Source organism: Pipistrellus hanaki (genome assembly GCF_964339955.1).
Source record: "Pipistrellus hanaki genome assembly, chromosome: 13".
In the NCBI taxonomy this organism is placed as follows: Eukaryota; Metazoa; Chordata; class Mammalia; order Chiroptera; family Vespertilionidae; genus Pipistrellus; species Pipistrellus hanaki.
Window position 1 is genome coordinate 18479694 of NC_140515.1, and position 22072 is coordinate 18501765.

Genomic DNA, 22072 nt, shown 5'->3' on the forward strand with positions numbered 1-22072 from the left:
GGGGCACTTGAGGCAGTGGCTGTCCAGCCACAGGCACAGATGTTTCACTTCTAACAAGCAGCGTAGTCACATGAGCACGTCTGGGCTGGTGGCAGGCTGTGTCCACTCTGGGTAAGTGGTTCGAGGACCATGGTGTCCATCGGCCACAGAGGACCCCAGTTCTGGGTGTAGGCAGGCTGGGAGCCTTGGCTCAGATCCAGCGCCTGTCCTTGGCCTACCAGGTCCTGCCAGATGGCACCTACGTCAAGCTCGGAACGGCACAGAGCAACTACCTCTCCATGGTGGTGGTGCGGGTGGGCCTGCTGCTGGACGAGATCAACCCGCTGCTGGAGAAGGCCTGCGTCATCGCCATCCGCTACTCGGTCATCCGCCGCCAGTCCCGGCTCCGGCCCAGGTAAGGGGCGCCCAGAGGCTGACCATGCAGGGGGGGCAACTCGGTCCCCGGTGCCCTGGCAAGGTCCCCCTGCCTGAGCATGTACTGAGAGCAGGCACTGCCCCTCAAGGCACACCTCCACCCAGCCTGGCCCATCTGGCCACATCTACGGGGCCTCTGCCTGTTCCCTCACTCCCTGATCAGCTGGCCCGGCCTGTGTCTGTCGGTGTCTGGCCTCATCGGGCCGTGTGAGCGTCTGTCTGTCTGTCTGTCTCCAACGCCCAATGGCCACATCAGACTCCACAGGCTGAAGTGGGTTCTGTCTGGCTGTGAATGTCAACTTCTGACTGGCCTGTCCAAGCTCGGATACGTTTTGTTGAACATGGATGTCTGTGCTAGGCTGACACTTCCTCCACTCCATGCCCCAAATAGCAAAGGCTGAGTGTGCCCTCTGTTTTAATGTGTAGGTGTGCCCAAGTGCACAGGCATGAACACACTCATGCACACACTCATGCACACACACACACACACACATGTGCCCTCTGTTTTAATGTGTAGGTGTGCCCAAGTGCACAGGCACGCGCACACACACACACACACACACACACACATGTGCCCTCTGTTTTAATGTGTAGGTGTGCCCAAGTGCACAGGCACGCACACACACACACACACACACACACACACGTGTGCCCTCTGTTTTAATGTGTAGGTGTGCCCAAGTGCACAGGCATGAACACACTCATGCACACACACACACACACACACACACACACATGTGCCCTCTGTTTTAATGTGTAGGTGTGCCCAAGTGCACAGGCACGCACACACACACACACACACACACACACACACACGTGTGCCCTCTGTTTTAATGTGTAGGTGTGCCCAAGTGCACAGGCATGCACACACTCATGCACAGACACACACACACACACACACACACACACACAGTTGCCTGATTCAGCAAATCAAAATACAGGTCTACTAGTTAAATTTTGATTTCAGGTAAATTACTTTTTAGAATAATTATGTCCCAAATAGACACTCCCAGCATGTAGCCAGTGTAGCCTGGGCATGTGGTGCCACAGGTTGAGCACAGGAAGAGAGGTTACAGTTGGGCACAAGGCAGAGCCGGGCACAGAGGGCAGAGCCGGGCACAGAGGGCAGAGCCAGGTACAGGGCAGAGCTGGGCACAGAGGGCAGAGCCGGGCACAGAGGGCAGAGCCGGGCACAGAGGGCAGAGCCAGGTACAGGGCAGAGCCGGGCACAGAGGGCAGAGCCGGGCACAGAGGGCAGAGCCAGGTACAGGGCAGAGCCGGGCACAGAGGGCAGAGCCGGGCACAGAGGGCAGAGCCAGTCACAGAGGGCAGAGCTGGGCACAGAGGGCAGAGCCTGGCACAGAGGGCAGAGCCAGTCACAGAGGGCAGAGCCGGGCACAGAAGAACTGACTGAATTCGTGGTGCTGAGGGACAGGCTTCAGCCCGGCAGTTCTCGTCCTCACCCGGCTCAGTCCTCTGCCCGCTCTGGGTCTGCTTTCCCACCTGTAGAGACTGGACCTTGGACAGCCAGTCTGAGTCTGATGGTGTCTCATGCAATGGCCTCAAGGGTCCAGGAGTCCAGTGCAAAATGGACTGCGGGCCGGATGCCAGCAGGTGGTGGGAGCTAGGCTGGCTGTCCGCCTCTTGGTCCCTCGCTTCCCCGTCTATAAGCGGGCACCACAGGAGGGCCTTCCAGGTGGTGCTGAGGATGAAACGCAGTCAGTCGTGTCCGGCCCTTGGCCCTGGGTCCTTTCCTCTGGCAAACCCCGGGCTCCCTCGCCAGCCCGGGCCTCCGTGCTGGGTGAGTGTCTGCTCTGGGGACAGAGGCGCTGGGCTGGGGCTGCCGTGGTGTTCCGGCCGGAGCCCGGGGGTCTAGCTGCAGAATGTCCCGAGGGCGGTTGGAATAGTGTGTCCATCCCAGCTGAGGGGCTGCTGCCTAGAGGAGAGACTCCAGGTTTCCCCCCATCAGCCGTGGAGGCTTCTCACTGCCACGCCTCTCACTCCACAAACAGCTGCAGCAGGAACAGCCCACACGCTGGCCCCCGTCTCAGGCCCCGGGACGCAGCACCCGACAAGGCAGGCGCAGTCCCTCCATCGGGCCGAGTGTACGGCCTCAGAGTTAGTGATTCGTGCAACGCTTTTTCCAGTGCCCGGCAAGTGCGGCTGGGTCAGGAAAGGTCGAGGTTCAAACCATCAGGAGTGCAGGGCCACAGCCCTCACCCCGAATCCTTGGGGCCACGTGTGTGAGAATGCAGACCTTCCCAGATGTTAGCAGGAGGGGCTGTCATTTTGTGAACCTCGCCCACAAGGGTCGGCCCCCGTAACCCGTAAGCAAAGGTCCGTCTTTCTGCAGGGACGTGCGTGGTTGGTTCTTCACGGTAGGCGGAATGTTAAAAGGGTATGACTAGCCTGGTGTCATTCCGGGTCAGGTTTTACAGTGAGAGATAAAATGCCCTTTAAGGCGTTGTGGCCGTGGGGCTAGGGTAGGGGTGTCGAACTCAATCAGAGAAGGGGCCAAAATCTAAAATCCAGCCTAAATCGCGGGCCGAATGGTTTACTGAACAGTCATAAACTGACAATGTCATAAACTGACAGCAGAGTGCAGTGATGACAGCGCGGTGCGGGCCACATTGCAAGGCCTGGCCGGCCGGATTTGGCCCGTGGGCCTTGTGTTTGACACATGTGGGCTAGGGGAAGGTGAATGTAACTCATAGTCTTCTAACCCTCCCACATTTCTTGCCCCCAGCGACCCGGAGGCCAAAGTGCTGGACTACCAGACGCAGCAGCACAAGCTCTTTCCCCAGCTGGCCGCGGCCTATGCCTTCCGCTTCACGGGGACCAGCCTCCGCGAGTTCTTCCAGGAGTCCTACGGCGCCATTCTGGACCGGGACTTCAGCCTGCTGCCCGAGGTACCTGCTGGCGGCTGGCGGGCAGAGCCAGGAGGGGGCTGAAATGGCTCTGCCCCCCTCGCTCCCAGGGGCCCTTCCACTGGCTCCTTCCCCCGCCCCCAGCGTCCCATCACACCCAGGGGGAGCTGCATCCTGACAAGGAAGTCCACCCCAGAGGGCTCCCCAAGCAAGGTGACCAAACGTCCGGCTTTTGGCTGGTCAGTCCCGATGTTTAACAATTTGCCCCGCGTCCCGCAATGTTTAAAAAAAAAATAAAAAAAATCCAAAAGATTTAAAAGAATCTTTCCAAAAATCAGGACTTTTTTAAAACACCACAGGACGCAGGGCAAATTGTTAAAAAATCGGGCCTGTCCCGCCAAAAGCGGGACATCTGGTCAACTTACAAAAGCCCGAAGAATGTTAGAGGCAGTAATCACACCTAGTAGTGTACAGAACACAGGCACAGTCCCTGGAGCACAGCTAAACCCCAAAAGCTCTGGAAAGCAAAGAGTGCTGACAGCTCATTGGGTGGCACAGTTTGGCCGGCGCCGGGCGGATTTACCCTGTGAGTGGGACACGCTTTGCAGCAGAAACAACGTGTGTGATCACGAAGGCTGCCCGGGCTCCTCGGAGGGGCTTTATATATAATATGGGCTAGTTTGTCGGTTAGGAATTGTTCTGGCTTCCTGGGGTAAAGAACCTACAGCACTGGCTAGAATAAGACAGGGGGTGTTTTTTAATCAGAAGTGCAGGCAGCCACTGGCCTTGGTCTCAGGGTCAGGGCGTGGCCCCGCCCCGCCAGCTCCTGGGTATAAGGCGGTTCTGCAGCTCCAGCACAAATACAGGTTCCAGGCGGGAGAAGGGGGTGGCGGCAGGACAAGGGGTGTCTTCCTGCTGAGTCAGGGCTTTGCTCTCCTGGGAGCCGACCCAGTGAACACACCTCTGCCCATAGGGCGTCTGGTGCCACGGTCAGATCTGGGGTGTGGAAGCTGGGCTTGTTGTTTCTGGGCTGTTTGTCTTAGGCATGCGCATCTGTATGTCCTCTTTTGAAAAGTGTCAGTTTAGATCCTTTGCTCATTTTTTGATTGGATCCTTTATATTCCTTTTGTTAAGTTGTATGAGTTCTCTGTAAATTTTGGAGATTAAATCTTTATTTGAAATAACATTGGCAAATGTGTTTTCCCATGCAGTGGGCTTTCTTGTTGTTTTGTTGATGGTTTTTTGTTTTGTTTTGTTTTTGTTTTTGTTTTTGCTATACAGAGCTTTCTATTTTGATGTCGTCCCATTTGTTTATTTTCTCCTTAGTCTCCATTGCCCTAGGAGCTGTGTCTGTAAAGATATTGCTATGACATATGTCTGCTATTTTGCTGCCTAATGAATCTTATAGGATTTTTATGGTTTCCTGTCTTAACATTTAAGTACTTTAGCCATTTGAGTTTGTTTTTGTGTATGATGTAAGTTGGTTATCTGGTTTCATTTTTTTGCATGTATCTGACCAAATTTCCCAGCGCCAGTTATTTAAAAGACTGTCTTGACTCCATTGTATGCTCTTGCCTCCTTTGTCAAATATTAATTGAACATAATGGCTTAGGTCAATTTCTAGGTTCTCTGTTCTGTTTCATTAGTCTATATATCTGTTCTTGTGCCAGTACCAGGCAGTTTTGAGACCCATGGCTTGGTAATATAGCTTGATATCTGGTATTGTGATCCCTCCAATTTTGTTCTTCTTTCTCAGAATTGCTGAGCTAGTCGGGGTCTTTTTTTTTTTTTTCCCCAGATGAATTTTTGGAGAATTTGTTCTAGATCTTTGAAATATGCTGTTGGTATTTTAATGGGGATTGCATTGAATCTATAGATTGTTTTGAGTAGTATCCACATTTTAATGATGTTGATTCTACCAATCCATGAATATGGTATGTTCTTCCATTTGTTTGTATCTCCCATTTCTTTTTTCAATGTCCTGTAGTTTTTCCAAGTATAGGTCTTTTACTTCCTTGGTTAAGTTTATTCCTAGGTATCTTAATATCTTTGGTGCAATGGTAAATGGGATTTTTTTTTCTTTCTGTGAGTTCATTATTGGTGTATAAAAAGGCCATAGATTTCTGGGTGTTAATTTTGTATCCTCCTACATTGCTGAATTCATTTATTAGGTCTAGTAGGTTTTTTATGGAATCTTTGTATAGTTTTCTATGTATAGTATCATGTCATTTATGAATAAGGACAGTTTTACTTCCTCTTTTCCAATTTGGATGTCTTTTATTTCTTCTTCTTGTCTGATCGCTATGGCAATACTTCCAGGACTATATCGAACAGGAGTGGTGAAAGTGGGCATCCCTATCTTGTTCCTATTCTTAGGGAAATGAGTTTAGTTTTTGCCCATTGAGTGTGATGTTGGCTGTAGGTTTGTCATATATGCTTTTATTATGTTGAGGTATGAGCCCTCTATTCCCACTTTGATGAGAGTTTTTATCAAGAAAGGGTGTTAGATTTTGTCAAATGCTTTTTCTGCATTGATTGGTATGATTGTGTGATTTTTGTCTCAATATGTTTATGTGATATATCACATATATTGATTTGTGAATATTATATCATGCTTGCATCTCCGGAATAAATCCCACTTGGTCTCATGTATAATCCTTTTAATGTATTGCTGAATCTGATTTGCTAGAATTTTGTTGAGGATTTTAGCACCTGTGTTCATCAAGGATATTGGCCTGTAGTCTCTTTTTTTGTGTGTGATGTCTTTATCTGGTTTTGAGATTAAGGTAATGCTGGCTTCATAGGAAGAGCTTGGAAGTGTGCCTTCCTCTTGAATTTTTTGGAATAGTCTGAGGAGGATAGGTTTTAGTTCTTTGAATGCTTGGTAAAACTCCCATGTAAAACTGTCTGGACCAGGGCTTTTGTTTGCTGGAAGATTTTTGATGGATGCTTCAATTTCATTGGTAGTTATCGACCTATTCAGATTTTTTATTCTTTCTGATTGAGTTTTGGGAGCTTGTATTTTTCTAAGAATATGTCCATTTTGTTGGAATAGAGTTGTTCATAGTATTTTTTCATAATCATTTGTATTCCCATGGGGTCAGCTGTTACTTTACCTCTTTCATTTCTGATTTTGTTTATTTGGATCCTCTCTCTTTGTTTCTTGGTGAGCCTGGCTAGAGGTTCATCAATCTTGTTTATCCTTTCAAAGAACCAGTTCTTGGTATTGTTGATCTTTTGTGGGGTTTTTTGTTTGTTTGTTTGTTTGTTTTTTGGGGGGGGGGTGTCTCTATGTCATTTATTTCTGCTCTGATCTTTATTATTTCCTTCCTTTTGCTTACACTGGGCTTTTGTTGCTCTCTAACTCTTTGAGTTGTGGGATTAGATAATTTATTACCATAATTTCTTGTTTTTTTGAGGTAGGCCTGTAGAGCTATGAACTTCCCTCTCAAGACTGCTTTCAGAGTCGCATAGATTTTGGATTTCTGTGTTTTCATTGTCATTTGTTGCTATGATGCTTTTTAGTTCTCCTTTGATCTCTTTGGTAACCCAATTATTGTTTAATGGCATGCTATTTAGCCTCCAGGTGTTTGATATTTTTGGATTTTTATTGTAGTTGATTTTTAATTTTATACCTCTGTAATCTGAGAAGATGCTTGATATGATCTCTATTTTCTTGAATTTGAAGAGACTTTGACTGTGTCCCAATTTATGGTCTGTCTTTGAAAATGACCCATGTGCACTTGAGAAGAACGCATATTCTGTGGCTTTGGGGTGAAATGATCTGAAGATGTTAATTACTGATCTAGTGAGTCATTTAGGATTGATGCTTCTTTGATGATTTTTTGTTTAGAGGATTTATCCAGCGGTGTCAGTGGGGTATTAAAGTCCCTTTTATGACTGCATTGCTGTCAATCTCTCCTTTGATATCCTCCAGAAGTTTGTTTTATGTATTTGGGTGTTCCTGTATTGGGTACGTATATGTTTACTAGAGCTATATCTTCTTGTTGAATTGCTCCCTTTAGTATTATGAAGTGGCCTTCCTTATCTCTTGTTATGGCCTTCACTTTGAGGTCTTAATTTATCAGATATAAGTATTGATACCCCAGCTTTTTTTATTTTTATTTTTTTTATTTCCATTTGCCTGAAAAACCTTTTTCCATCCCTTCACCATCAGTCTGTGTGTGAGTCCTTTGTTCTGAGATGGGTTTCCTGTAGCAGCAGATATATGGGTCATGTTTTCTTATCCACTCAGCTACCTTATGTCTTTTGATTTGGGCATTTAATCCATTTACATTTAAAGTTATTATTGACTAGAGGCCCAGTGCACAAAATTTGGGGGGTGGGGGGTGTCCCTCAGCCCAGCCTGCACCCTCTCGAGGATCAGGCCTAAACGAGCAGTCAGACATCCCTCTCACAATCCAGGACTGCTGGCTCCCAACTGCTCGCCTGCCTGACTTTCTTATTGTCCCTAACCGCTTCTTCCTGCCAGCCTAAACACCCCCTAACCACTCCCCTGCCAGCCTGATTGATGCTTAACTCTCTGCTGCCAGCCTGATTGCCCTTAAATGCCCTCCCCTGCAGGCTTGGTCACCCCTAACTGCCCTCCCCTGCAGGGTTGATCACCCCCTACTGCCCTCCCTTGCAGGCCTGGTCCCTCCCAACTGCCCTCCTCTGCTGGCCATCTTGTGGTGGCCATCTTGTGTCCACATAGGGGCAGGACCTTTGACCACACGGGGGCAGCCATCTTGTGTGTTCGAGTGATGGTCAATGTGCATATTACTCTTTTATTAGACAGGACAGAGGCCTGGTGCATGGGTGGGAGCTGGCTGAAGTGTGTCCCAGATCACTGTGGGGGTTCCCTTGGGGTGTGGGTCAGCCTGGGTGAGGGGCCTGTGGTGGTTTGCAGGCTGGCCATGCCCCTCGGTGACCCAAGCGGAGGCCCTGGGATTTATTTATCTTCTATAATTGAAACTTTGTAGCCTTGAGTGGAAGCCAGGGCTAGTCAGGGCGGGGCGGGAAGCTTGGTCTCCTGCTTGCTCTAGCTCTGTGGCCAGCTGCCATCTTAATTGGGTTGATTTGCATACTCACTCCTGATTGGCTGGTGGGCATGGTTTGGTGTAGCAGAGTGATGGTTAATTTGCATGTTACTCTTATTAGTGTAGATAGGTACTTGTTTGTGTCATTTTCTTTATTCCTGTGTTCCTTCTTCCCTTCCTATTTCTTCTTTTTTTCAATTTTATTGTTTAAAGTATTACAAATAGTACTACATATATCTCCTTTTTCTCCCCCATTGACCTTCCCCCAGCCTCCCCTACCCCTGTGGCATGCTCTCATCCCACCCCCAACCCCAGTGTCTTATGTCCATTGGTTGTGCTTATGTGCATGCATACAAGTCCTTCACTCTCCAGCCTTCCCGCTGTAATTTGACAATCTGTTCGATGCTTTAATGCAGGGGTCTTCAAACTTTTTAAAGTGGGGGCCAGATCATGGTCCCTCAGAGAGCTGGAGGTCCAGACTATATGAACTACTAATCCCTACTGTAACACCTCGGCTGCGCTCACTGCCCAAAAAACCTGGCGGGCCGGATCAGACTCCTCTGCGGGCTGCATGTGGCCCGCGGGCCGTAGTTTGAAGACCCCCTGCAATGCCTCTGTATCTATCTTTTTGTTCATCAGGTTATAATGTTCTTTATTTTCCATAAATGAGTGAGATCATGTGGTATTTTTCTTTCATTGCCTGGCTTATTTCACTTAGCATAATCCTCTCCAGTTCCATCCATGCTGCTGCAAATGGTAAGAATTCCTTATTTTTAAAGCAACATAGTGTTCTATTGTGTAGATGTACCATAGTTCTCTAACCTACTCATCTGCTGATGGGCATTTTGGCTGTTTCCAAATCTTAGCCATGGTGAATTGTGCCGCTATGAACATAGGGAAGCATATACCCTTTCTGATTGGTGTTTCTAGTTTCTTGGAATATATTCCTAGAAGTGGGATTACTGTGTCAAATGGGAGTTCCATTTTTAGTTTTTTGAGGAAACTCCACAATGTCTTCCACTGTGGCTGCACCAGTCTGCATTCCCACTAGCAGTGCACGAGGGTTCCTTTTTCTCCACATCCTCCCCAGCACTTGCTGTTGATTTGTTGATGATAGCCATTCTGACAGGAGTGAGATGGTACCGCATTGTCATTTTGATTTGCATCTCTTAGATAATTAGTGACTTTGAGCATGTTTTCATATGTCTTTTGGCCTTCCTTATGTCTTCTTTTGAAAAGATTCTATTTGGGTCCATTGCCCATTTTTTTATTGGATCATTTATCTTCCTTTTAAGTTGTATGAGTTCCCTGTAAATGAAATGTTAGAGATTAAACCTGAATCAGTGACAACATTTGCAAATATGTTCTCCCATACAGTGGGCTTTCTTGTTATTTTGTTGATGGTTTCTTTTGCTGTGCAAAAGCTTTTTATTTTAATGTAGTCCCATTTGGGTTTTTTTTTTTTTTTGTGTGTGTGTGTGTGTGTGTGTGTGTGTGTGTGTGTGTTTATCTTTAGTTCTCATTGCCCTAGGAGTGGTATCGGTGAAGAAATTGCTTCGGCATATGTCTGAAATTTCTCTGCTTGTGGAATCCTCCAGTATTTTTATGCTTTTCCCTCTTATGTTTAAGTCCTTTAGCCATTTTGAGTTTGTTTTTGTGTATGGTTTAAGTTGGTGATCTAGTTTCATTTTTTTGCATGTATCTGTCCAGTTTTGCCAACACCATTTATTGAAGAGACTGTCTTGACTCCATTGTATATTCATGTCTCCTTTGTCAAATATTGAGCATAGTGGTTTGAGTCAATATCTGGGCTCTCTATTCTATTCCATTGGTCTATATTAGGGGTGTCGAACTCAATCAGAGAAGGGTCCAAAATCTAAAATCCAGCCTAAATTGCGGGCCGAATGGTTTACTGAACAGTCATAAACTGACAATGTCATAAACTGACAGCGGAGTGCAGTGATGACAGCGCGGTGCGGGCCACATTGCAAGGCCTGGCGGGCTGGATTTGGCCCGCGGGCCTTGTGTTTGACACATGTGGTCTATATGTTTGTTCTTGTGGTCTATATGTCTGTTCTTTGACAACAGTGGCTTTGTAATACAGCTTGAAATCTGGTATTGAGATCCCACCTACTTTGTTCTTCTTTCTCAGGATTGCTGTGGCTATTCAGGGCCTTTTCTTATTCCAGATGAACTTTTCGAGAGTTTTTTCTAGGTCTGTGAAATATGCCCTTGGTATTTTAATGGGAAGTGCACTGAATCTATAGATTGCTTTGGGTAGTATTGACATTTTAATGATGTTGATTCTACCAATCCATAAACATGGTATGTGCTTCCATCTGTTTATGTCTTCCTCTATCTTTTATTTTTCAGTGTCCTGTAGTTTTCCACGTATAGGTCTTTCGCCTCCCTAGTTAAGTTTATTCCTAGGTATCTTAATTTTTTTTGGTGCAATGGTAAATGGGATTGCTTTTAAAGTCTCTCTTTCTATAAGTTCACTATTGGTGTATAGAAATGCCATACATTTCTTAGCATTAATTTTGTATCCTGCTACATTGCCAAATTCATTTATTAAGTCTAATAATTTTTATGGAGTCTTTAGGGTTTTTTATGTACAATATCATGCTATCTGCAAATAAGGACAGTTTTACTTCCTTTTCTAATTTGGATGCCTTTTATTTCTTCTTCTTATCTAATCGCAATGGCTAATACTTCAGTGCTATGTCGAACAGGATGGTGAGAGTGGGCATCCCTGTCTTGTTCCTGTTCTTAGGGGAAATGGTTTTATGGTTGAGTATGATGTTGGCTGAAAGTTTGTCATATATGGCTTTTATTATGTTGAGGTATGATCCTTGTATTCCCACCTTGCTGAGAGTTTTTATCAAGAAAGGGTGTTGTGTTTTGTCAAATGCTTTTTCTGCATCAATTGATATAACTATGTGGGTTTTTATCTCTCAATTTGTTTATGTGATGTATCACTTTTATTGATCTGCGGATATTGTACCATCCTCGCATCCCTGAGATAAATCCTACTTGGTCGTGGTGTATGATCTTTCTGATGTACTGCTGGGTCCGATTTGCTAGAATTTCGTTGAGGATTTTGGCATCTATGTTCATGAGGGATATTGGCCTGTAATTCTCTTTCATTGTGTTATCTTTATCTGGTTTTGGTATTAGGGTGATGCTGGCTTCATAAAAGGAGCTTGGAAGTGTTCCTTCCTCTTGAATTTTTTGGAATAGTCTGAGGAGGATAGGTTTTAATTCTTCCTTGAATGTTTGGTAAAACTCTCCTGTGAAGCTGTCTGGCCCCGGGCTTTTGTTTGCTAGAAGCTTTTTTTTTTTTTTTTTTTTTTTTTTTTTTTTTTTTAAATATGTATATCTTTATTGATTTCAGAGAGGAAAGGAGAGGGAAAGAGAAATAGAAACATCAATGATGAGAATCATTAATTGGCTGCCTCCAGCATGTCCCCTATTGGGGATCAAGCCTGAAACGTAGGCATGTAACCTTGACTAGAATGGAACTTGGGACCCTTCAGTCCACAGGCTGACGCTCAATTCACTGAGCCAAACTGGCTAGGGCTGCTGGAAGCTTTTTGATGACTGCTTCAATTTCTTTCATAGTTATTGACCTATTGAGTGTTTAGATTTTTCCTGATTGAGTTTTGGAAGGTTGTATTTTTTTTTATTTTTTTTTTTTTTTAGGAATATGCCCATTTCCTCCAGGTTGTCCAGTTTGTTGGAATAGAGTTGTTCATAGTATTTTTTAACTATCCTTTGTATTTCTATGGGGTCTGTTGTTATTTCTCCTCTTTCATTTCTGATTTTATTTATTTGGGTCTTCCCTCTTTGTTTCTTGGTGAGCCTGACTAGAGGTTCACCCATCTATTTTATCCTTTTAAAGAACCAGCTCTTGGTTTTGTTGATCTTTTGTATTGTTGCTTTGGTCTCTGTCATTTATCTCTGCTCTGATCTTTATTGTTTCCTTCCTTCTGCTTACACTGGGCTTTTCTTGTTGCTTTCTTTCTAACTCTGAATTGTAGGGTTAGGTAATTTATTACCATTGTTTTTTATATGTTTTTTGTTTGTTTATTTTTGTTTTTGGCAGTAGGCTTGTAGAGCTATAAACTTCCCTCTCAAGACTGCTTTTGCTGTGTCCCATAGATTTTGGATTGTTGTGTTTTCATTGTCATTTGTTGCCATGATGTTTTTTATTTCTTCTTTGATCTCTCTGGTAACCCAGTCATTGTTAAATAGTATGTTAGTCTCCAGGAATTTTATTTTTTTGGATTGTTTTTTATTGTGGTTGATTTTTAATTTTATGCCACTGTGATCTGAGAAGATGCTTGATATGATTTCTATTTTCTTGAATTTGAAGAGACTTTGCCTGTCACCCAATATATGGTCTATCTTTGAAAATTTTCCATGTGCACTTGAGAAGAATGTGTATTCTGTGGCTTTGGGGTGAAATGATCTGAAGATGTCAATTAGTTCTATCTGATCTAGTGAGTCATTTAGGATTGATGCTTCTTTGCTGATTTTTTTTTTTTGTCTAGAAGATTTACCCAGCAGTGTCAGTGGGTATTAAAGTCTCCTACTATGATTGTATTGCTATCAGTCTCTCCCTTGATATCTTCCAGAAGTTTTCTTTATGTATTTGGGTGCTCCTGTACTGGGTGCATATATGTTTACTAGAGCTATATCTTGTTGAAATGCTCCCTTTAGTATTATGAAGTGACCTTTCTTATCTCTTTTTTGTCCTTCACTTTGAGATCTAATTTGTCAGATATAAGTACTTCTACCTCAGCTTTTTTTTTTTTTTTTTTCATTTGCCTGAAAACCTTTTTCTATCCCTTCACCATCAGTCTGTGTGTCTTTTTTCTGAGGAAGGTTTCCTATAGACAGCAGATATATGGCATGTTTTCTTATCCAATCCATTACCCTATGTCTTTATATTGGGGCATTTAATCCATTTGCATATAAAATTATTTTTGATAGGTACTTGTTTGTTGCCATTTTTATTCTTTACCCATGTTCCTTCTTCGCTTTCTATTTCTTTATTTTACAACAGACCCTTTAACATTTCTTGCATTGCTGGTTTGGTAGTAATAAATCCCTTACTCCTTTTTTGTCTGTGAAGCTTCTGATTTCACCCTCAATTTTGATTGATAGTCTTGCTGGGTACAGTATTCTTGGATTCAGACCCTTCCTTTGCATGACTTTGTATATTTCATTCCATTCCCTTCTTGCCTAATGTGTTTATGTTAAGAAGTCAGGCGCTAGTCTGACGGGGGATCCTTTGTGTATGTAACTTTCTGCCTCTGTCTGGCCGCTTTTAAGATTCTTTTTCATTGGTTTTTGCCAATTAAACTATGTCTTGGTGTCGGTCTTTTGGGGTTCATCTTGTTTGGGACTTTGTGAGCTTCTTGAACTTGTGTGTTTTGTTTTTGTTTTTTTCCCAATATCAGGGAAGTTTTCTGTCATTACTTCTTCAAACAGGTTTTCTGTTCCTTGCTCATTTTTCTCTCCTTCTGGCACCCCCATTACACAGTTATTTCATTTTTGTGTTGTCCCCAAGTTCCCTTAGGCTCTCCTCCTGTTTTTTAAGGGTTTTTTTTTTTTTTTTTTTCCTATTGTAGATGCTGCTCTGGGTAGTTTTTCCTACCTAGTCTTCTAGCTCACTGATGCGGTCCTTTGCGTCTTCTAGTTAGGAGTTTTTAAGAACAAAAAACTCAAGCCAGGTCAGTGACTGGCAGCCCATCCCATAACCCAGGACAGTGGTTCCTGGTGGACTTCCTTCCTCACAGGCCAGCTGTCCAAGGCCTCTGCTTGCCAGCAGAGCCCTAACTCCCGGAAGATGGGAGCCTGCTCCAGGAGGAACCTTGCCCTGAGACCCTGGCAACCTGGAAGACCCTGGCCTGGAGGGATTTCCTGGGTTCTAACTGTCCTTACTTATCGCAACACTGCCTCATTGTGTGCCCTTGGGCAACTCACATAACCTCTCTGAATCTCAGCCTCCTGGTCCAGAGTGTTGTGGGCTAAGGAACAGTTCCTACTTCAGCACGCAGCAGTGCTGAGTGCGTGGGAAACATGGGTGTTGACTGGAGGGCCCCCCTACACCACTTGACCACTTTCCTGTTCTTGCAGCTTCACGCCCTGAGCTCAGGTCTAAAGGCCCTGATATCGGAGTTCTGCACCCACGGGACCGAGCAGTGTCGCAGGGCCTGTGGTGGACACGGCTACTCAAAGCTGAGCGGCCTGCCATCGCTGGTCAGCAGAGTGACAGCCTCCTGCACCTACGAGGGCGAGAACACCGTGCTCTACCTGCAGGTGGCCAGGTGAGGCAGTGGCTGCTCGGGTGGGAGCATCATCGGCAGCAGACTTTGGGGAGTGCCTTTGGGGACTGTCCAGATCCCACAATATGTCTCCAACTATCCACTCCCCCTGGACTCACCACATCTCCCAGCCGGACTCTGTCCCCATCACCTGGATGATAGCATCAGCCACCGCAGTCCATCCCCAAGGGCCGCCAGAGGCATCTTCTCAGAGCCCAGAGGAGATCGCAGTGGCCTCCAAGGCCTCCGACCCGGCCCCTGCCCCCTCCATCCCTCTCACAGCTCCTGCCTCTGCTCACTCTGCCAACCACACATTTCTGCTGCACCACGGGCCTTCCCCTAAATGTCTCTGCCCCCAGTTTACTGTACAGCTGGTTCCCTCTCATCCCTGCCGTCTGAGTCCTCCTGGCCCCTGACTCTCCTCCTCCCCGCCCTCCCACACTGTCCCGTCTCCTCGGGGCAGTAATCACAGCCGGAAAGTGTCTCTGGCTGTGACCGGAGCCGGTCCCCAGGCTCAGCGCAGGCCCTGCACACCAGGCTCCAGTGCAGAGGCAGGAAGGGATGGCGGGGCCGGCCCCCTCCCTCTCTGGCCAGGGGGTCTCGGGCCTCCTGGCTGACAAGGCCTTTTCAGGGCCATCTAGTCCCAGGCGACTAAACAAGGCAAGTACTTGTCCGTGCAGGAAGGGCTTACTGGCAAATATGGAATGTAACATTTCTTGGAATTTTTAATATGTAATATTTATTGGGGTTTTTCCCAAATTACGAAGAGTACATCGTGTATTAGAACTCCGTGCCTCACACTGGGCCAGGCACTGGAGGCGAGGATCGCCGTCCCCATCTAGACTCGGACACGCTGAGGCCGGGGAGGTGACGGGCCTGCTGAGGCGGCACCTCGGTCCGAGCCCAGAGCTGTAAGCCGTGGGTTATCACAGGGAAGAGGCTGAGTCACCTGTAACCTCCCCACTCGTGTTAGCATGCTTACATCTTTCCTTTATTCGGCTGAGAAAAATGTAATTTCCAGGCGCTGTACAATCCATCACAAATCCCCGAGCCGTAAGATCCTAACCATCAGGAAGGGTTCCGTTTGCTCAGATATCAGAAGGGCTTAGGTTCAGGGTCTGTCTGCCCAGCTGCACAGCTCCGGCCCGGTTCACTGTGAAACTGCAGCCTCGGTGCACACCCCCCGAGGGCCTGCCGGCGGGGGGCCTGGGGTGGGCGCAGGGGCGGCAGTCACCATCGGGAAGGACTGGGCAAGAACCTGGGTGGCCCTGGTTCTCCCACGGGGGACATAAGATATACATGTGTCTCTGGGGGAGAGGGGCGCTGGCCTGTCCCTCAGTGCTCCCCACCCGCTCACCTGCCTCCGCCCCCCCACCAGGTTTCTGGTGAAGAGCTACCTGCAGGCTCAGGCGTCCGCGGGCTCCGCCTCGAAGACGTCGCTCCCTCAGTCTGTCGCCTACCTGACCGCTCCTGACCTGGCCAGGTGCCCGGCCCAGAGGGCAGCCGACTTCCTCCGCCCAGAGCTCTACACCAGGGCGTGGGCACATGTGGCCGTCAGGTGAGCCAGAGCCCAGAACCAGCCACCCCGCCTGGGCGCAGCTCCTTCCCACAGGAGGGCCTTTAGGATTGGATAGGATTCCAAAGAGCCACCCCCTCCCCCAGCCTCCGCAGTCCTCCCGCCCGCCCCTCAGCCACGGACAGCCATCCCTCCCCTGTCCTGGTTGGGCTGGCAGAAAGCCATCATCTCTCTGGCCAGTGCAAGGGAATTTTAAAAATCGTTAGCTTCTTATTGGTTTAACCCTTTGCACTCCGAACCATTCTGGACATTGGCTACTCGACGCTACTTTGCGAAACGTGCGTTGAATTAACTCAATTCCCTGTAATCACTAATAAACTGCAATGTCCCCTGAGAGGGGGCATCCGAGTGATATGCTAGAATTCCGATGTCCCCTGAGAGGGGACAGCGGAGTGCAATTAAAGTACAAATAACAGACCCCTCTGTGAATACCACAGATGTATCAGTATGTACATACCAACGAATAAGGCAATATGCATATGTTCAAAATATCCCACAATCTAAAAATAATTTTCGAAAAGGAGACTATATCTAGGGATAGGATTAGTTTATTTCCAGGATCCTCATAGGCTCCGGGAACAAAGATAAGACCAAGGGCTCATCCATTCTGTCACAACCAATACTGATACTGTCAGAAATGTCCAAACATCCAGGGGCTGGGAGCAATGAGAGGACCTGGCCAAGCACAGACACCGTCAGGAAAAGATGGAGCGATTTAACTACCTTAAAAGGAAACCTCCTTAGCCCTTCCCCAACCTAAACACCAAGAACAACTGGACACGTATTTTCAGTCCATAAAAAGAGGTATCCCAGCCTGTGGTCCCAGGGGTGTTAACAGTTATGTCAAGGTCACAGGCATCTTGGGACGTTACTTATCCCACAAATATTTATTTAGTAAGTGCCTACAACATGCCAGGCACTGTTCTCGGCACTCAAGACCTATTGACAACCTAGTCCCATAGAAGCCCAGGCCTCACGGAGCTACCATTTCAGTGGGCGGGAGAGGGGAGGGCCACATCAGGGTGCTCGGGGTAACGAGGGTAATTAAGTGCCTTTGTATTGCTTTTTGCTTGGGATTCAATGTGACATCTGCTTACTGATTCCCTGAAAAAGTAAAGTAAATATTGCTTAATAAACAGTTTGCTTTGCCTACAAATGCTAAGGGTCATGAGATGAGCAGGAACAGAAAATAGAATAAAGGTTAAGCAAATGGCTGGAACCGGTTTGGCTCAATGGATAGAGCATCGGCTTGGGGACTGAAGGGTCCCGGGTTCGATTCCGGTCAAGGGCATGTACCTTGGTTGCGGGCACGTCCCCAGTAGGGGGAGTGCAAGAGGCAGCTGATGGATGACTCTCTCTCATCGATGTTTCTAACTCTGTATCTCTCTCCCTTCCTCTCTGTACAAAATCAATAAAATATATTTAAAAATAAAAAATAAATAAAAATAAATAAAAAATAAAACATGGCTTTATCCATTAGAAAATGATAAAATCTTTAAAAAAAAAAAAAAGGTTAAGCAAATGGCAAATGACCGTTTTAGTGGTTTGAAGGACAAGGGCTAGCTTTCTTTCTTTTTTTTAAAATATATTTTATTGATTTTGTACAGACAGGAAGAGAGAAAGAGAGCTAGAAACATCGATGAGAGAGTCATTGATCAGCTGCCTCTTGCACAGCCCCCACTGGGGATGTGCCCGCAACCAAGTATAATACATGCCCTTGACCGGAATCGAACCCGGGACCCTTCAGTCCGCAGGCTGACGCTCTATCCACTGAGCCAAACCGGTTTCGGCAAGGGTTAGCTTTCTTTTATGTTACGGTCCCTTAGACAGAACTTGGGGCGGCCAGGTGACGTGCAGGCCTCATCAGCCTTTAGAGAAAAGCTGTTCTCCTGGCTCGGCCGCAGGGAACGAACAGAATGGCCTGCAGACCCGGGACAGAGTCTGCTCACAGCTCTGAGGTTACGATCAGCCGCATGCCGTGCTAAGTGTGACCTGGGCCGGTTAGTTACGCTCTCCTGGGATTGTTTTCCCCACCGTCAACTGGGCATGCCTGCCCTGGGGAGAGCTGAAGAGGTCATGTATATCGAGCGTTTAGCTTTGTAACACACAGTGGTTAAAGCGGGGGCTTATTTCTCCTTCTGAGGGGCTGCGCACCCCCGTCTCTCTCCCACGCGGTCACGCTGAACTTCCTGTCTTTGGCCTTAGGCTCATCAGGGACTCGGCGCATCAGCTGCAGACGCGGATGCAGTCCGGGGCCGACGAGCACGAGGCCTGGAGCCAGACCACCGTCATCCACCTCCAGGCGGCCAAGGTGAGCTGCGCTCCGCGGGAGCGGAAAGGCCTGCCCGCTGCCCCCGTCTCCCAGCCCTGCCGGCGGCTGCCCTCATTCCTCTCCCAAGACTTCAGTCCCAGGTACTTTAATTAGAGGCTTAACTCCGGAGCAGTCTTGCTGGCAGCTCTTAGGGAAAACGTAATGAGGCAGTGTTATTGGATTTGCTTCAGGTTGTTCAAATATGTCCTCCCAGATAGAAAAGCAGGTCAAGCCTCCTGTCAGTCCCGCAGGCAAGCCCTAGAAGTCTGGTTGAATTTCCACTGTGTTTTGTGTTGGTGCATAATTCAGTCCGCCAGCAAATATTTGAGCACCCGCCGAACAGCGGGCATCAGGCTGGGTCCGGGGGCTCAGCAGTGTCCGGTCGCAGCGGCAGCCCGGGAAGTGCTGTGATGGGGAGATGCGGGCTGACAGGACCCGGGCAGGTGCGTCTCTCCCACCCCGCAGAGCACGCAAGGCTGCCCAGAGGAGGTTCATAGGCCGAGACGTCAAGGATGAGCTGGAATCAGTCAGGCAGAGGGGAGGCTGTGGCTCTGGAGAGGAAGGTTTCCGGGCAGAGGGAACAGCAGGTGCAAGAGGCGGCGGCAAGAAAAGGTGTGGTGATTGGGAGGAAAGCAAATTCGCCCTGAGGAGGCGCGAGAGGAGGAGGACTGAAATGAGGAGAGGGAGAAAGCGGGGACGAGGACAGAGAGGCAGGGCCTGGGACCTTCTGCGCCGCCGTTGTGAGAAGTTGGGGCTGTTTGCATGCAGTGAGAAGACTGCAGAGTTTGGATGGAGATGGAGTGAACTAGTCAGTTTCATTCTAGAATTGTTCAGGCTGCAGGGGGAGGGATGGACTGCAGGCTAGAGGCCAGTTAGAAGCAGGCAGTAGTAGTCTGGGTGAGGGCTGAGAGAACCTGGCAGAGGGCATGGAGAGATGTGGCTAGATGAGAGAGATCGAGGGGATAAAAGAAAATAAAAATGAGCTCCAGCGTAGGCAGATAGAAAATCAAAGGGATTATTTCAATCACCAGCCATCAGGCCCAGAAACCACAGCCTTAAATCCAGAGCTCGGGAGGAGACGGCAGGGGCATCACAAGGCAGCTGGTCGGGCAGGCTAGACGTGAGCGCCACCTGGTGACCGCCACCTCTGTCACTGGCAGGTGCGGTACTAACACTGCCACCGGGTTCTCCTCAATGTGCTAAATGTGCTGTCAGCAGAGGAGAGTGAGCCCGGGCTGTGCTCTCCCAGCCGGCCATAAAAACCACAGCCGTCCAATTCCACACCCATGTCCTGCCTTCAATGGACGGAGTGCCAGGGCGACCTCATTTCTCGCGCACAACCCTGGGAGCGCGAGCAGCATGATCTCTGTTCCACGGACGTGGACAGAGGACTCGGGGGCGTTAGTCCCAGAGGTAGGAGACGGCTAGTTAAGATGCTTTTCCCCCAGGGACGCAAGCCACGCCCCCAGGGAGCCGCTGCGCATTAGTGAGGGGGTGAGCCCCAGGTTCTGGGGGGTGCAAGGGTGAGCTCAACCAGCGCAGGGCTTCCTGGGAGGTTCTGCCCAGTCTCCAAAGCTATAATGGACAGGAAGTCTGCACTTTCTGGGCTCTGTGGTTTGGGAGGCCATCAAGCCCCAACAGTGTACCCTCTGGAAACCGTCAATGTGCGGAGAGAGAGGGAGAGCACAGGAGGCGCAGGGAACAGTGGCAGAGGGTGGACACCAAGGAGCAGTGTGTGCCCTCAGGCAGTCCCCCCTCTCTGGGCTCTCCCTCTCCTGCCTGGATAACCAGGGGGCACATCGGAGCCCCTGAGGCCCAATGGGCTGACCCCGTCATTCAGTCCTGCCCCGCAGAGATGTCTCCCCAGGAACCTGAGGCAAATGCTGGCACTCAGTCCCTGGTGCTTTGGCAACACAGGGCAGCGGGTAAGGCAGACTAGCCCTAGCTGGCCTGGCTCAGTGGATAGAGCATCGGCCTGCAGACCAAAGGATCCTGGGCTTGATTCTGCTCAAGGGCATGTACCTCAGCTGCAGGCTTCTCCCCGTCTGGCCCCTGGCCAAGGGCTTGTGCAGGAGGCAACCAATTGATGTTATTTCTCTCACTTCGATATTTCTCTTTCCCTCTCTCTTCCACTCTCTCTCTAGAAATCAATGGAAAATATCCTAGGGTGAGGAATAAAAAAAAGACTAGATGGGATACATAGATAGTGTAAGTCAGTAATATTGTAATAACTATTCGTGTGTCCGATGGGTACTAGACTTACTGGGGTGATCACTTCGTAGCATATATACATGTCTGACCACTGTGTTGTATACCTGAAACTAATGTATTCAGCTGTAACTGGAAAGCAAATTAACTTTATAATGAGTACACTCTTAACACGTTAAGTGCCCAGTCACTAGTCACCGGTGGCTGACACTATACTTTCCGTCCGGAAGACAAAACAGGCTGGCACTTACGTGTTAACTGGGGTGAGTGCTCCTGTTTGGATCTCCTGGCTACCACTTACCGCCATGTGACCTTGGGCAAGCAACACACCTCTCCAGGCTCAGTCTCCTCATTTGCATAATGAAGCTGATAATAGTACCTGCCTTGGGAGATTATTATGAAGATTAAGTGAGCTAATGCAAGGAAAAGTTAGAGAGGTACCTAGTGCACATGTGTCAAACACAAGGCCCGCGGGCCAAATCCAGCCCGCCAGGCCTTGCAATGTGGCCCGCACCGCGCTGTCATCACTGCACTCCGCTGTCAGTTTATGACATTGTCAGTTTATGACTGTTCAGTAAACCATTTGGCCCGCAATTTAGGCTGGATTTTAGATTTTGGCCCCTTCTCTGATTGAGTTCGACACCCCTACCCTAGTGTATAGATACCTCCACTCAACTCCTAAATTAGCCAGGAGGCAAGATTTAAACCAACTGACTGCAAAGTGAAGGAAGTTCACCGAGTTCAGAGCACGGTGCCCAGGCCACTCAGCCTTCCCCGAAACGTGGAGGCCACTTTCTCTCCCGGGCCCTCCTCCTGCTTTTCCAGGGGGCTCTTAGGGAGTTGGTAAGAGCCATTGACCCCTACCAGGTGAGAGCCCCCTCTGCCAGCCAGGCTCCTGCTCCACAGCCCAGCAGCTAAAGCGCCAGTGCCTGGCCCGGCAGGCGCCTCATCATCACTCCTTCCTCAGCCGGGGCCCGAGAACTTCGGGGCGTGGCCCTCCGTTAGAACAGGGAACGGGCCCTAGATGAAAAAGGTAAGTGGTTTGCCAAACTGGGTCCAGTTTGAGCAGCAGGGGCTGTGGGAGCCGGCAGCCCGCTCCTCTTCCACATCCAAATGTTGCCAACCAGCGAGGCTGCGAGCACAGGTCCGGGTGTACACTGGTGTCATTAGCACCCCTGTGAGGCCGCTCTGGGAAAGGCGGAGTCTTCCAAGTGAAAAACCTGCTCAAATCTCTGGCCTGACCCCCACAGAATAAATCCCCACCTGCCACTCACAGCCTTTATCACCGGAGGGCCGCTCAGTGCATGCCACTCCAGTGCTCAGTC

The 22072-nt window shown here is 48.3% G+C and overlaps 1 protein-coding gene across 3 annotated transcripts in view; it reads left to right on the forward strand.

Moving 5' to 3' along the window:
* Window positions 1–22072, forward strand: part of ACOX2 (acyl-CoA oxidase 2) — a 43354-nt gene that overhangs the window by 8132 nt on the left and 13150 nt on the right. For all 3 annotated transcript variants that reach the window (XM_084903059.1, XM_084903057.1, XM_084903058.1), the window contains exons 8-12: window positions 222–394; window positions 3161–3323; window positions 14465–14655; window positions 16031–16210; window positions 18434–18539. In XM_084903059.1, the coding sequence (XP_084759185.1) occupies window positions 222–394; window positions 3161–3323; window positions 14465–14655; window positions 16031–16210; window positions 18434–18539 (813 nt within the window). The remainder of the gene's footprint in view (window positions 1–221; window positions 395–3160; window positions 3324–14464; window positions 14656–16030; window positions 16211–18433; window positions 18540–22072) is intronic.